At 35.1% G+C, this 16,106-nt stretch overlaps 1 protein-coding gene across 17 annotated transcripts in view; it reads right to left on the bottom strand.

The window, feature by feature from the left end:
* The window catches only part of SOX5 (SRY-box transcription factor 5), a 985,042-nt gene that overhangs the window by 210,321 nt on the left and 758,615 nt on the right, over positions 1 to 16,106 (bottom strand). For all 17 annotated transcript variants that reach the window (XM_032349915.1, XM_032349912.1, XM_032349920.1 and 14 more), the window contains one exon: positions 6,848 to 6,934. In XM_032349915.1, coding sequence (XP_032205806.1) covers positions 6,848 to 6,934 — 87 coding nt within the window. The remainder of the gene's footprint in view (positions 1 to 6,847; positions 6,935 to 16,106) is intronic.

Below are 16,106 nucleotides of genomic sequence, written 5' to 3'. Positions count from 1 at the left end.
TCTATGAATTGGTCTTTTTCATTAAGAACAAATTTAATCAAACTTTGATAAAATTTAACTACCTACCCTTTACTGTTACATAATACCCTGAGAGGTTAGAGTCAATTAAAATTATATAAGGAATACCATTATTTATTACATGATGGAATAAAGTAACTGATATTCTAGCTTACCCTGACAATACTACACATATTCTTCTTACAGATTTCTATAATTATTTTTAAAAAAAAAAAAAAAACAGTGGTTTTTGGTTTTTTGCTTCAAAGATCTTAAAAAGAGGCCTTAAGCCTGGATTTCAATATATCTACTATAGGAAGCTTTTAGTTATAAGGCAACTGACATAATAATGAAATGGAACATTGAGAAGTAGCTATGATCTTTACCATTGTTATCCTATGGCTGATGCTTTGCTTCTGAGATATTATAAACAAGATGTGTGCATTATCACTTTCGTAGTGAAAGCAAGGGTTGTTCATGTTCCTTTTTTTTTTTTTACTCTATACTATTTCTTATTATGAATATTTACCTTTTTTTAAAAATTTTATTTATTTATTTTACAGAGAGAGAAGTAGACAGAGAAGCAGGCAGAGAGAGAGAGGGAAGCAGGCTCCCTGCTGAGCAGAGAGCCTGATGCAGGACTCGATCCCAGGACCCTGAGATCATGACCTGAAGCGAAGGCAGTGGCTTAACCCACTGAGCCATCCAGGCACCTTATGAATATTTACCTTTAATGGAAATTATAATTTTACAAACTTTCCCAAGATTATTCCATCCACCTCCTTGGATATTTAAAATGTAAAAAAAAAAAAAAAAAACAGTTGTTGGGTGTTTCGTTGTTGTTTTTTTTTTTTTTTTTTTTTAAGATTCTATTTATTTATTTGACAGAGAGAGACACAGCAATAGGGGAAACACCAGCAGGGGGAGTGGGAGAGGGAGAAGCAGGCTCCCCGCCGAGCAGGGAGGCTGATGTGGGACTCGATCCCAGGACCCTGGGATCATGAACTGAGTCGAAGACAAACGCTTAACAGACCAAGCAATTCAGGTGCCACCTGGGTTTTTTTGTTGTTGTTTAAATCACATTAACTTTGCCACATTTACAGACTTTAATGTAGTCAATAATAATCTTCTCAAAACAAGGCATTTTTATGGTCATCCTTCCATCGAGTAAAACTGGGTCCCAAACTTTGGGCCAATGGTAAATGAGTAGTATGCAAAGGAAAGGTAAATATATATATAAGCAAACAATACAAAACAGTGTGTGTGTGTGCTAAGGGACAGATCTAAGCACAGAATAGCATATCCTGACTGCATCTCAGAGGGCACTGCCTCCAGCTGTGTTGGGTCTGGAAATGTTTTCAAGTTTTAAAGGATTTTAGAGATCATCCATTCCAACTTTACTGAGGAGAGACTGCCAAGCACCATGCAAAGAGCACAGGCTTTGAAGACAGGCAGGATTAGGTTCACATCTTGACTCTGTCACAACTCAAGTATGTGGTTTTGGATAATTAATCTCTCCTCTCTCTACCCCTGTCTCCACGTCTTACTATGTAAACTGGGAATAAAATGTCTCTGTCCCAGTAATTTTGTAAGGAAAATGCTTACAAGGTGCCTGTACGTAAACGGGCATGTAATCAATAATAATCTGTAACTGTTTTTTAAATGAGCAGAGGAGGCAATAAACGAAAAAAGAGTTAAACTGATTTCCACAAGTCCTTGGAAGAATTGCGGCAACATGACACTAGTTTTGCTTTTTTTTGTTTTGTTTAGTTTTGTTTTATTACATCATGCTTCCCTAGGAAGAACAATGGAGTTTAAAAGAGGAGAGAGTTTCAGGTTAATTCCATCATCTAATAATTTGCACAATATAAGTTTTGGAGTCCATATCTACAAGAAAAAAAAATTCTGGTTTTAAAATTATTTCAATTTTAGAATCTTCACATCCCTTGCACAAATGAATACTTATTAAATGAATGAATGTATTTTTAACCGAGAAAAAAATGTTGAGGAAGGCATATTTTCATTTTCACATACAGAATCAGATTTAATATGTAACAGCATCTGTTTAAAACATGCATTATTGGGGCTCCTGCCTGGCTCAGTTTGTTAAGCATCTGACTCTTGGTTTTGACTCAGGTCATGATCTCACCAGTCATGCAATGAGCCTTTCGTTGGGCTCTGCTCAGTGGGGAATCTGCTTGAAGAACCTCTCTCTTTGCCCCTTTCCCTATTTGCTCTCTCTTTCTCTACAATAAAATAAATAAATCTTTTAAAAATTTAAAAATAAAAAATAAAACATGCATCATTAAGTACCTTTTTTGAAAGGTATATAAAACTTCTTAATTCGTGGACTAGATCATCAATACAAAAATCAATGAGATCCCGTGTCTGACCATTCTCTTTCCATCACTTACTATGTTTATACACTGGCATAAGCCTCTGGCATTCTGGGACAGAGCAAGTCGCTGATGGGCAGAAAAGAGAAAGCCACTATTTTGCTTTTACAGACCTTGCCAAACTTACTTTAAAACCTTATATGCTGTGGACTGGTAGTCTTTCTCCGGTTCTCAAGAAGTATTTAATTTTTTTTTTTTTAAGTGAACACATTACTCATAAGCAACCACAGAGGAACTATAAAACAAGCTTAGTAGATTAAAAACATTAAGCATTCACTTTATTTAGAAGTAAATGACTGCATGTTATGAACCTTCCTCACGGCTGACTCTTATAATGAACAAATTTCAGATGCAACAGTTCCCTCAAAAAGTAATCAACATTTCCAAACCCTTTACAAAAATGTGCGGACATATTTTTTAGGTTAAGGTGCAAATGAAATAAGTTACAAAGTTATTATTAGCAAAACCTGTGATTCTTAAATAGTTTTCTTGATCTTAAAAGAAAGGATTTAAAACAGCTTTCAAAGTGTTACAAACCCTTACATACCTAAACTGGGATTTTAGTTTCCATGTTTCAAATTTAAAAATTCTAAGGATCCCTCACTAGATTTATTACCTGGGACCTGATTCTTATTCCAAGCCTGCTTGTTTACAAATTCTCTAATGTTATTTAAACAGGATTATCTCTTTCAAGCCACATACTGAATCCATATATCTCTTTTATCTCAAAATGTTATGTCACCTACCAGAGGATCTACTTTAACCCACATGTTGAATCTAAAAGCATGTATTTATCCTGAGTTCTAAGAGGCCAAAGTGTCACCGAATAGGTTATTTCCTCGAATCTGTTACTGGCATTCTAGAGCGGTCGGGTGTTTGCCTTTATGTTCCATCATCTAGAAAGAACAAAATTATAGCTTTTAAAAAAAGCCAATTTTTTATTATACCAACTGCAGCTGGCATTTTTCTGAATACCGGATATAACGCTTTCCTGGCCTAAATTGATGCCTTCTGAGCATGGTGAGAAAGGGGCTTCCGGGGATACCAGTGGGAAAGAAACCAGGCTCTGAAGAATTCTTTACATAAGGCAGGTGGGGAAACTGATCTGGCCTCACCTGAGGGACCTAGGGAGGAAAGCTTTTCTAACTTCACCAAGATAGAATTATTTGAGAGAATTCTACATGCAGATTTTTGGGTCATAATTCTACAAAAAAAAATTTAAGTCCATAAAATATGAACTCTGCAAGGACTTTATTGAAAGGCAAATGATCTGTTTAGATGAGTCAAAGATGCCATGGGTCCCCAGATACTGTGCTCAGGTGAGATGCCAAGGCAATGACCTTCAGTGTAATGGAACTTCATGCGAACTAAAACAACGTGTGACAGTCCCGGTTGCCAACGGGAGGGCAGGCATGGTTTTGTCCCCTTCTCAGGAGCTATGAGGCTCTAAGAGGTATTTCTTCACCTCTCACACAATCCTTACTCAGTGCTTCTGCTATAGGTAACAACAAAACATTCTGTAAGCGGACCAGTCGCACAAGATAGCTGACTGGTGAAGAAGAAAGAAATAATTTCTTCAGGCAGCTCATCAGTGGATACACATGTATTGATGGCTGACCAAACTTTTCAGCCAAACGGTTTCATTTTGCAAAACTGGATCTGGTGTCTTTTTTGGATGTTCTTTAGAGGGTTGTCTCAAATGTAACTTTAAAACCTAATTACTCCACATTTCCAAAGTACCTGACCATAAAATGGCATAAATTCTAACAGGTGAAATAATCTAACATGAAAAATAAATTTATGCTCTCAGAAGTGGATGACCTTTACTAACACACATTGTTTCTTGAAAAATGAGATTAACTTTAAGTGGCTATGACAACTATTTATGGAGAGCTAAAATATCCAAACCAAATACTATTTATCTCCCTTATTTTTAAAAAGTTTATCATTTTAACTTTTTAAACAGTAATAGCAAGAAACTCTTCTTTGAACTTTGCCAAACTATAGTATTAACTGTTGTCCAAATGCCCTGAAAGTTACTCACATGCAACAACTTGAAGCTAGTGCTTGGGAAAGGTGCTCTGCCCTCACTTGTCTACAGGTTTATATATTCAAGAATTGACGTGCTTATACTCGTGCACATGCACGCGCACGCGCACACACACACACACACACACAGTCATTCACTCACACATTTTCTGGAACTAATTAAAAGTTAAATCAAAACTGAATAGGGTAAAATTGACCAGAGGAGAAAAGTTTCAATTGACAAGACCTGGTAAATACTGTGAAGGCTGTACTTGTCCTAACATATGCAAAGAGTCTATTAAATATATTATTCTCAATTATCATTCATCATCTAATAGTTGAATAAGTTTGTATTTCCAGATTTTAAAAAAAAAAATCACACTTATCTTTCCCTATCTCAACTCAAAACAGTGAGCACATACAGGTGACTTACACCTTTATTCGCTTCATAGTTGGAAAAAAAAAAAAAAAAAGGCTGCAAAACAGCTAAACCATTGTTCTCACATAACTTCTGAGGTGGCATGAAAACCACATTCCTGGGCATGGCATAATCATAGTGTCTGACCCCCCAAGAACCATTAAGTCAAATTCATTTACCCCCAGAGGGCTACACACTATTGTATCCTTTCCACTTTCTCGCCACCTATGAACAATGGAGAGTAATTGCTACTGTCACGGGCAGTCAGTAGGAAAAGTAAGCCAGCGCTGTTTTCCCAGTTTTCTGCCAAACCTATCCAAGCACCTAATAACCATGCCCCCAACAGAAGAAAGATCCACAGTTGCTTTTTAAATGCATCAGAAAACAGCCTTCTGAACAGAACCAGAGGACAATAACCAAACTTGTGCTCTGAACGTGAAGCTTAAAAAACTCAAAATTAAAGACGGGACTTCTTTTGACCGTACTGCAGCTTCCTGAACTAACCCCACAGGCAAGCCTGAAAGGAGAGCGGAGCTGCTTTCCTCCAAGCTTATCATCACGGCTGGGGCTGCTTTTAAGTCTGACTTGTGAAGAAAACGAGGGAGGGAAAAATGTTTGTCCTCCAATGGAACGAGATCACAAGGCTTGGAACAGGCGGTCTTCTCTGCTCTACTCTCAGTTATCACCTAGGTCAGAGGAGAATAAAGACCCTTGGAGAGAACACATCCTGTATCTCGGGTGCAAATGGGTTAAAAAAATCCAACATAATAATATAAAGTATCTGCTGCCTCGGAAGAGAAATTTCTCTGTTCTGTTTAAACGTGGTCTTCAAGCTCTTTAAGGCATATAAAGTACTATCTGTTTGAATTTGATTCCATTATAGATTTTGGTTACTGAATGTGTTCATTAGCACCATTCATTCTCTCACCACCAAGGCAAACTTCATAATAACCTGAATATATGTAAACTTCAAACAGAATGGATGAAAAGTGAAAGGCTCAGTCCAGCATTTTCTGGAAGTTTCCAAATGCTGGGATGCTAGTGTCCTGCCTTTCGGCAGGAAGCTCCAGTATAGTAGAGCCATAATAAGAAAGACAATCGCTTTTTTCATCAGGAGAACACGTGCCCATACATACATATGCAAAAAAGTTATTTATACACATATTTCTACATGTATATTAATATAAATCTGGTGATATTTTAAATATATTCAGCTTCTACCAAAAAATATAGAGTAATATATAACTAAATATTTTAATATTGATGAATAAGTATTTTTTTCTCAAAATCAATCCTTTAGAACTCAGAATCAAGCATGCTATTGGCAACAAATAGAAAACTATAGACTGCCTACTACACTTTGAGAAAACACACTAAAATGAACTGAAATGACCATTTATCTCTATTTTTTATATGAGAACTTAAACTCTCTCTCACTGTAATTAGTAAAAGTTTATTAAGATATGAATATTCAGTATGACAAAGTCCACATAGACTTTTCCTCTTAGTTGTATGTAGTGTTGAATTCAAATAAAACAAAACCAAAAATGTTGCTCTCGTTAGTAAAAAACAATGTTTTATGAAGCTTTCTCCATTCATCATTTCTAGTTTTAAAGGTAGATTATGTACCTTCACACTTCTAATACGTAAAATGCATAAAATCATCTCATAAGGGGCAGTTTTTAACCCTGATAGAAATACATTCTTACTTAACAAGGTAAATCATTTAAATTTTTTTTTTTAAATGATGAAAACCAAAGCCTTTTGAAGATACAATGGGGATGATTCTATTAAACTGACATTCCATTTGTCTAATAAGGCACAAACAAAGAGAAAACAAGAACCCTGATAGATCCACTTTCAAGCTAGAAAAAAGAAACACCAAAGACAGGGAATGCATGGAGCAAGAGGGGGATGCGGGGGGGAGGGAGCACTTATCACCATTACATTTCAAAACATAAACTTCATTTTTGTACATTTCACATCCAAATAATTTCAGATACATTACCTTTTATTTCACCAAAGTTCCCTGATCCCATTGCAAGAAGTTTGTCTTTCCAGTCCTTTGAGAGTAGCTTTTCAATACTGGGGGTTTCTAAGTAAAGGGGAAAAAAAAAAATGTAAGCAAATCAACATGACTATCTTTATAATGCAGCTCATTAAAAGTCTATCTGCTAAAAATAAGGCCATCCCTATCCGGGCCCCAGTTCATAATGACTTCATCAACAAACTGATAACAGGGGGGAAAAAAAAAATGTGTTTTGTCACCTGCTGTTTCAAAATCATTAGCTTTTTCCTCTTGCGGAACAAAGCCGTACTAATTCTTTATGACAATGGGTACATATAAACCTGCAGTTCATTGTTTTTCAATTTGGTGAACAAATTCCTGCTATAATAGATGCTTGTCAATTTCAGGGTGTTAGTGTGCAGTCAAAAAATAATTATGTTGATAAAATGCAGAGCAAAAAAAAAAGGCAAAGAATTAGCTCTTAAATCTGCTACATGTAATTATATCCCTCTGTGTGTTTACAATTACATCCACTTTATAATATGTGTTTAACATCGTATGGTGGTAAGCACACTGTGGAAAGATTTGCCAGTACCGTGAACACTAAAAAAAAAAAAGAAGAAGTTGGTATTAAAGAAGCTTTACAAAGATTGCAAAATCTAGAAAAATGAGTAATGTCTTTAATGGAAACCTATTATTTGCTTATTTCAGATTTGTCTCACATTCTTTTAAAATGCCCAGCACTGAGACAAGGCACATATATTTCAAAGAGCAAGGTTATGCTTTAGTCTGATATTTGTTTCTATACATCACATGGTTTTTGACCTCTTCTTTTGTGTTGAATTTTAATGTATAAGTAAACATAAATGCTAATAAAACTCCCAAACATTAAACTCAATTCCAAACAATGTAATTGTATATTCTTGTCAGCGTTTAGATGGGTACACAATTACAATGGCTTTCAATCCCACGATTAGCACTGCATTCAGTGAGAAAATGGAGTGTACTAAAAGATAAGTGTCCCAGTATGCTCCATCTAAATAACAATACCCACACTTATTATCTGGATCTAAGACATACCCTGCCATTCTCCACATTGGTGTTTATGTGTATTTGTGTTTGTTCCGACATTTGTTTACCCCCTACTAGGAGCATAAAGGGAGTACATGTTAACTTATCAAAGGGACCGTCTGGCCTAGAGACCATAAGATTATTAGAAACTGGTTCATTTTCCCCACAGTGAAATGCATTTTAAGGCATCATCATCATCTTTGGCTAATGCTATCTACTTCTCAGTCCTCCATCTTACAGCCATTGGCTGTCAGAGTCACAAAGCCCATGTGGAGTTTTCAACAAAGTGGAGGTGAAATTTCCTTGGAAAAACCATGACAATATGGATTTTTTTTTTTTTTCAGATGTCAAAAACTTCTGGAAAATAAAATGGTGAAGGGCTCTGAGTGGTTAGTGCTTCACATAGTCTGCAGTCTATACATATGGTGCATACACACACACACACACACACAAACACACACCCCTACCACAATTACTGTGTACACATTTACTATGCAATTTACTACGGAATGTGTAAGATGTTTTTTTTTTCCCTTTGTTACAAGGTATCTCCATTTCTTACATTTTAAGGAAGACAGATCTTAAGAAGTTACTTTTTCTTAAAATCTCTCTTTCTATACCATAGTGGTTTTAAAAATGGTAATGACAACTCTGAGAAATAAAACAGCTTAAATCTCTTACTGTAATCAATATTTCTGTTCATTGAGGCCTTAAAAGTAACTTTAAAACACTTCTACACGGATTTCCAATGTTTCTACATTCCCAGTAAACGCTTCATGAGCGAAATCATTTTTTAAACCTTATCAGAGTAGGTCAAACAAACACCACTGTTTCTTTTTTCCAGCACTCCACAAAAATTCTTGAGTAGCATGTAAACAGGGCACAGCCAATACGGTATTTGCAATAGAGTACTGTCAGTCATTAAAAGCTAACAAACCTTTGCAAAGCAGGAATGCAGCAATAGAAATCCATTGTGCACTAACAATGGGCCCCTGAACCTCCCGGCACCAAAAGCAGACCATTTTACTTTTAAGGCTATTGTCTGCAAAGTCCATGACAAAGCTTTTCCCCTGCAGCTAGACAAAATATTCACTGTAGTGTGCTCATAAAGAAACAGAAGTCTTCTGTCTAAGTTGCAGAGTTAAAGTAACAGCCGCCAGAATTCCGAAACCTGCAGAACATTCCTGGCCTCTTTATTAACTTACATAAAGATAGAAGGCTCCTATACAGAGCCACTCTTTTTCTTCTTTTTCAAGTACCTGACTTGTACTACAGAAAAATCAAATAATTTGGAAGATGTAACCCAGGGATGTCATGTCTGTGGATGAAGAAAGACACTAATATTTGAAACTTGGATGAGGTATATGTTTTAAATGCAGATTCAAGAAACATTTATGAGCAGCCTATGCGCCAGGATGCTTTTTCCTGTCGGTAGTCTCTCATTTAACATAACCGATACCTGAAGATTCAGATTGTGTTACTACATCCACCACACAGGTTAAGAACAAAAGCAGAAAAAAAAAAAAGGGACTTGTCTGAGGTCTTACAAAATGTAATGAGCAGAGCTGACTTTTTGAAGTAAGATTTTGTTTTTTGTTTTGTTTTGTTTTATTTTGCCTACAAATTCCAAACTCTCTTGTCAACAATGAAATGATAATGATAGCTACTATTTTGAGGGCTAAGTGCTAAGCAGTGTACCAGGTCCTTTACATGTGGTATCTCAAACTTCTCATAATAATCTTCTGAATTAGGTATTGGTGCATTTGTTTACCACTTAAGAAACCAAAGCTTAGGGAAATATCTAATTCAGAAGATTATTTTGAGAAGTTGCCCATAGGGAGCTAAGTTCAACCTAGTAGATCCCAAAGTCAGGGGGACCAAAAGCATATCATTTCACCGACTTCACCTCTTTATCTGAACTACTATAAAATAAAGAGCTGAAGGGAATCCACATACAGTATTCCTCCAAAGGCTACTGTCTCCATTGGTCTTTCATGAAGAGGTGGTTAAGAAATGATTTCACCACGGATGCTAATGAAGACGGTTAACGATAAGGTCACAAACGTCATAATGAACACAGGGGATGCACAGTACCAATGACTGAATTTCTCTGAAAATATAAGTGACTAGAGAATATAAATGACAAGAACTGTAAAAGACCAAATGGCAAAATCCCAATATTTATAATACACCTGTTCATTAAATGTGTGAATGTGATAAGAGTGAAATTTGACACAATTATGTAAGTGTTGCTTCAGTGTTTATGGACTAAAAAAGATAGTAGTTATCTGTTAAATATTCCATTTTCTAAAAGGAGATTTTTTTTATTTTAATACATGAATTGCATTTTATACTGTGAGTAGGTATAGTATGTTTGTGGACATACTTATTTTCCAGAAGTTCAAATTCTGGATTATCCATCATTTTCACATTAAGATGTGCCACAGTTTTATTAAGCACCTTTAAAGATTTTCCTGAGACCAACATTGAAGTATTGCAATTACCATCAAAATGAAAACTAGTGCTCCCTATATTAAAATAAGAGTGAGACATAATAGTACCTCTTATTAGTTGCATAGTATTTCAGTTTATATAATGCTGTCAGATACAACAGGATTGTCAATGGTATGCATTGTTATTACACCCATTTTGCAGATGAGAAAACTAAGGCGCAGAAAGATGCTCTTCCCAGCATCACCTAGCCAGAGAATAGAACAGAGGGAATACAAAGCAAGGGCTTTTTAATTCAGGGATCTCTTCCTTTAAGGGAAAGATATATGTGTACTTATTTAAAAAAATTTTTAAAAATGGTAAGAAATAAGCTATAAGATAAATTAGAGGGTGATGACAGATATCCTAATCAGTCAATCCATTAATATTAAGATGACTCTAATTGGATTACTTTTGTCTCTTTATGCTATCAGGACCCTTTTGATATGTTTGCGTGATTTTCCTTACTCACCCTTGCCTCTTTTGCTCACATATGTTTCTTCACATCAATGCCTATGGCAATCCCCACCAGTGAATGGCCCCCCCAACTGTGCCAGCCATTGTTACAACAGCATCCTGCCTCTTTAGGGCCTGTTCATTCCCTATAACTCTCGCTCCTTTTCCCCTCAGTGCCAAACACTCTTAAGACTGACTCCCTCATCTGGAACAATGAGATCTAGAGACTCATGCCAACATATTGTAATTCTCCAACAAGCTGCCAGTGCCAAGAATTAAACCACATTCGCTCCAGTGCGGTAGCTTTACACACAGGCTCAGGGTTTTGCTTTGTGTTTATGTAGGTTTTCTCCCTTAATCTCCCTTGAGCTGCAGTGGCAGAGCTCATTGAAAAATCGAACAAGGAAAAAATATGTATGTGTAATAATTTGACTTTTTAAACAAAGTCCCCAGGAGTTAGTTCTTACCAAATCTACCACTGTTTAAACTTGAATTTTGTAGTTTAACCTAAACTGTGTTATTCCTGACACGTGATAGGGTGTACGTTTAGGGATGAGAGTTGTGTTTTGGGAGGAACAACAGTATGTCTAAACTTCAAACTACAGCAATACCTCTTCAAAGTCAAGAAGTAAAAGCATATGTCAATTATTCACATCATAGAATCAGAATTTTATTCTTGTAGGGATCTTTAGATATCATTTAGATAAGCATTTCATCAAAGTAATTTACTAAATAAAAGACACTGGACATAAATGGAACACAAATTGTTTGGTTACTTAAAACCAAAACAAACAAAATAAGCATTCCATTGTCATGTTAGTCTAATTACATTCCACAAATTTACATTTCACTTCTACAAGATTTAGAACTGTTTATGGGCTAAGAGACCATCAATCATTAAGTGAATTATGGATTATATAGTGTTATTTAAATATCTGACCAAGGAAATCAGTGTTGGGAGATGACTGTTTTGCTCAGTACAATTTGGGTTATAGTCTAGAACAAATTCTTCATTTTATGGACTGAAATTGTAAACTAAGGTTAAAATATGCCCAAGATCATAAATCTAATTAATGATGAAGGTAGGACCTGAAGCCTAATTCCTAGCTCAGTGTTCTTTTCAATATGCCACACACAGTAACAAGTTCTTTTAACAGTCAAACTTTTCAAAAATGAAATGTTAGTCCAGTTTTATTCGCCTCATCTAGTTTTAAACAATTATTACATGAGAGTCGATCTGGGCAACTGATCTCTGTTTGAATTGGGTGTTGTTAACTCAGTATTCTCCCTTTGCAAGCTTTCACTTGATGACCAACATAAAGCTGAAAAATAAACCCAAGTTAGAACACTTGGCCAAATACATTTTTCTTCAAAAAGCAATTACAATTCAATGCGTTGCCATTTAATTATTCAATTACCGATAGGAAGATTGTTTTTGAGGGGGAAGATTGGGCTACATCTAGAAATCATATATCTGTAAGAGTTTAATTCATGTTGACGTTATGCACAGGCCTAGGCAACATTTTGGGGCAAATACTAAACAATGTAATGTTAGTAATATAAAACTTTTATATATCTGAAAAGTTATTTGTCCACCCACCGAAGACCACTGGGCTTTGTAACATTCCCATTTGCCAAGCACTACAGCTAGTCTGCCACAGAAAATGTCAGCTTCTTCTAGGAAACATTAAAAAATAATACATACCACAACACACAAGAGGAACACATCTGAAATTCCAAAGCATTAGAATTTCAATAAGCCTCATTTTTATATGTAATTATCCTAAAGTGAATTAAGCTCTACAAATACTTTACTTTTAGTGGTGCCAAAATACTTGTTTGTTTCCACTTGAAAGTTAATAAGAGCTTGTTAACAGAAAGGGGAAAAAAAAATTTGGCCTGCTGACTCAAGTTTTAAAATGTTTAATGTGCAATCAATTTTTGGAATATTGCAATATTTAAATCAACAGTTACAAACTTAAATTTTCTCACTGCACAAGCTGAAACTATTAACACACCTGTCCAGCTATATTGAATCTTATACCATATTTTAAAGGAATATTTTTTCATCACGATTAAACATGTCATAATCAATATGATATAATTGCTACATCTCAATAACTTTGGGTATATTCCTCACAAGATGGCTCTATATTCTCTACATTAAAAAAAAATCATTAAAAGAGAGACTTAGGAGACTATATGATTTTATTTACTCTATCACTCAGAAAATTAAGTATACTTTGACGCAACACTATGTTTTATCTTAGTTTTAAAATTTAGATCCCAACAAAAAATAACATTAACTAATTTAGAGGCAGCATTTTAAAAAAGAGCTGCAAAGAGGTATTCCTCATGCACAAAATCTCACTAATGTTGTGATGTTGAACATTAAAAAAGCCTCAAAAAAAAAAAAAGCCTCAATATCATACAACATGACTCCATCACTCACTAGTTTTGTGACCTTTGGCAAGTAGTTTAACCTCGCTATGCTTCAAATGACTCATCTGTAAATGGGAATAACTGCACTTACCACATAGGATTGTCAAAATAACTAAATGAGATAATTTATGTAAAGCTCTTAAAACACCACTGGGCACACAGTAACACTTAAAAATGTTACTAGCATTACAACTGCAACTTAATATATGACCACCCGAAAGAACTGCTCCAAAAAGCAAATGAAATATATATACATATGCTTAATTTTGCACATCACTAAAATAACCCAGAATTCAAAAACCTCACCAACGGATGATAGTTCTGTCTCTACATTTTTATGGTAATGACCCATAACCCTTAGTTTCACTGATTATCTACCATCCCTATGAATTTTTTAATTGGTTCAGCCAATAAAGATGATACAGAATAAGGCATAGTATCATGAGGGAAAAGGGATGTTGTTACTTCTGTGAGGTTCATGTATGAACTGTCCCAAAACAGCACAGATACACAAAAATACTCAACTAATTTTTGCCTGATTTTTTTTTTTTTTTTGGACAGGTTGTCTTTCTAACTTTCCATAGGTCCTATTACATCCTCAAAAATGGCTAAAGCTTTTAAGCCAGTGCTGTTGACAAGTGAAAGGGAAGGACAAATAGCTTTGTAGTGCTCTTTTCCCAGGGTCACTCAACCAGCGGTAACAGTTATTATTTTTATTTATTAGCACTGTAGCCCTGTCCTCTATCATGGCTAACTCACCCCAACCCCCATGACAGCAAAAGCATTTTAACTTTTAATAAAAATGAGAGAGTGCCATACTCCTGCGTAAGGCTCTTTCAGCAAAGTGCACAGCTAATGAATATTGTCCATTTGTATCCAAATAATTTATGATGTCAGCAAAGTGTGGGTGGGGAAACATGAATTGTAGTCATTCATTACAATAGGAGGGGTGACAGTGGAGTGTAGGAGGAAGCCAGGGGCTACTACCAAGGCAAGAGGGGTAGAATAGAAAAGCAAAAGTAATGTGATAGAAAGAAATTTGAGAGGAAGATGTTCCTGATTGTATGTATCAGTAATAGTCAACTTAAAAAGTTAAAGCATTCCCCCACCCAAAATTTTTCCTGACTACATGTTTCTATTTTATTCCCCAAATAACCAACTTTCTTAGATGCCTATTACAACAAAACTTACTCTTCATAAGTTTTTTTTTTAATTTTTTATTTATTTTACTCTCCATAAATTTTATATGAAATACTATTTTCTCAACTGTGGATATGTGAGATAGAGAAAGAAAGAAAAATAGAAGACAAACTGTAAGAAATAAGTCATTACAAAAGGTATATGAGAATGAGAGACATATTTAACGCAAAGTCTTAATTTCACAAGATAAATTTACAAACAGGAGTTTAAGATAGCTTAAACATATCATAGTTTAGTAAAGATAAAAATGCATGGCTTTAAGCAAATTATATATGCCTACTGATATATTTAAGAAAAGAATTACCTAAATATGTGTTTGAATTATAAATGAAGCAATTATCCTACTATAAAAGATTGTATTCACGTAATCATCCATTTAATTAGATATCTAAGACCATGATGAGAATGAAAATTAATGATTGTATTTGTACGATTTTGTTGTTGTTGTTGTTAAAAATTGTGGAAGTGGGCGATAGGGATGATAAAGGAGATACAAAAAAGCATAGAAATAGAAAACCACTTAACATACATTAGAATAAGAATTCCAATACTTTAAAAATATGACAGAATGTTTTACCACTGGAAGTGAGAATTAAAGCGCATACAGCCTGATGCTAACCCACTACACATCCTGAATCTTCCCTATCACAACATATGTGAAAACAAATCGCAATCTCGGCTTGCCAGATGCCTGAAAAGATATGAACAATAAAAACTGACATGATTCATATAATAAATCAGAGATTGTGATATGCAGGTAGTTGAACAGTTGAGCTGAAAAGCTACTTACAATTCAAATTATATTTTTATGTTCTAATACATTGCACCGGATTTTAAAATTAAGAAAAATATCCCCTGATTTGCTTAAAATCATATATCTAAATTTGCACATATCCTTCTCCACCGAAGTAGTCCATCTGCCTTAACAACTTGTTATATTTGGTCTCTCGTAACCTTTCATGGATTTTGGATCGCGTCATTTTTAGAGTAATTTTAGATTAGAAAATACAATACTTTTATTTCCAAAATGGCATTTAATGTTCACAAGCTTAGACACTAATCAACAACAAAAGCTACAGTCTTGCATTAGCTATGATATGGCTTGACCCCATCCCCCTCACCACCCCTGAATGCAGAAGAGCCAAACATCAACCTGTAAGAGTCCCCTTTAAGAAACATTTTCATTTAAGGAAGAACAAGTGGGGGAGAAAAAGGACAAAAAGGAAGCAAACAAAAAAGATACAAGTCTGGATAAATAGAAAAAGGGAAAAGCATAGTTTATTTTTCATTTTTCCTGTATCACCGGAGACTTGGCGCTCTCAATGTCAAAAGTCAGTGGGTATAAAAGTGGGCTTAGAGAATCTATTGGTATAGTCTTTTAATTTCTTAACTGAAGGAATGTACAAAATGATTACCTTTGCTTTTAGCAGCATAATGTACTATTACAGCTATCAAACTACTTTTAAAAAATGGGATACTGCCCTTTCCATTATTTTGCATAGTTCACACACGTGGATACACACAGAAGATCAGGAGGCATTATACTCTATTCATTTATTCATTACTTAACAATCATCTATTAAGCTACTACTTTGGCACA

The sequence above is a fragment of the Mustela erminea genome, chromosome 6, assembly GCF_009829155.1.
Source record: "Mustela erminea isolate mMusErm1 chromosome 6, mMusErm1.Pri, whole genome shotgun sequence".
NCBI classification, from domain to species: domain Eukaryota; kingdom Metazoa; phylum Chordata; class Mammalia; order Carnivora; family Mustelidae; genus Mustela; species Mustela erminea.
This window is presented reverse-complemented; position numbering and strand designations above follow the sequence as displayed.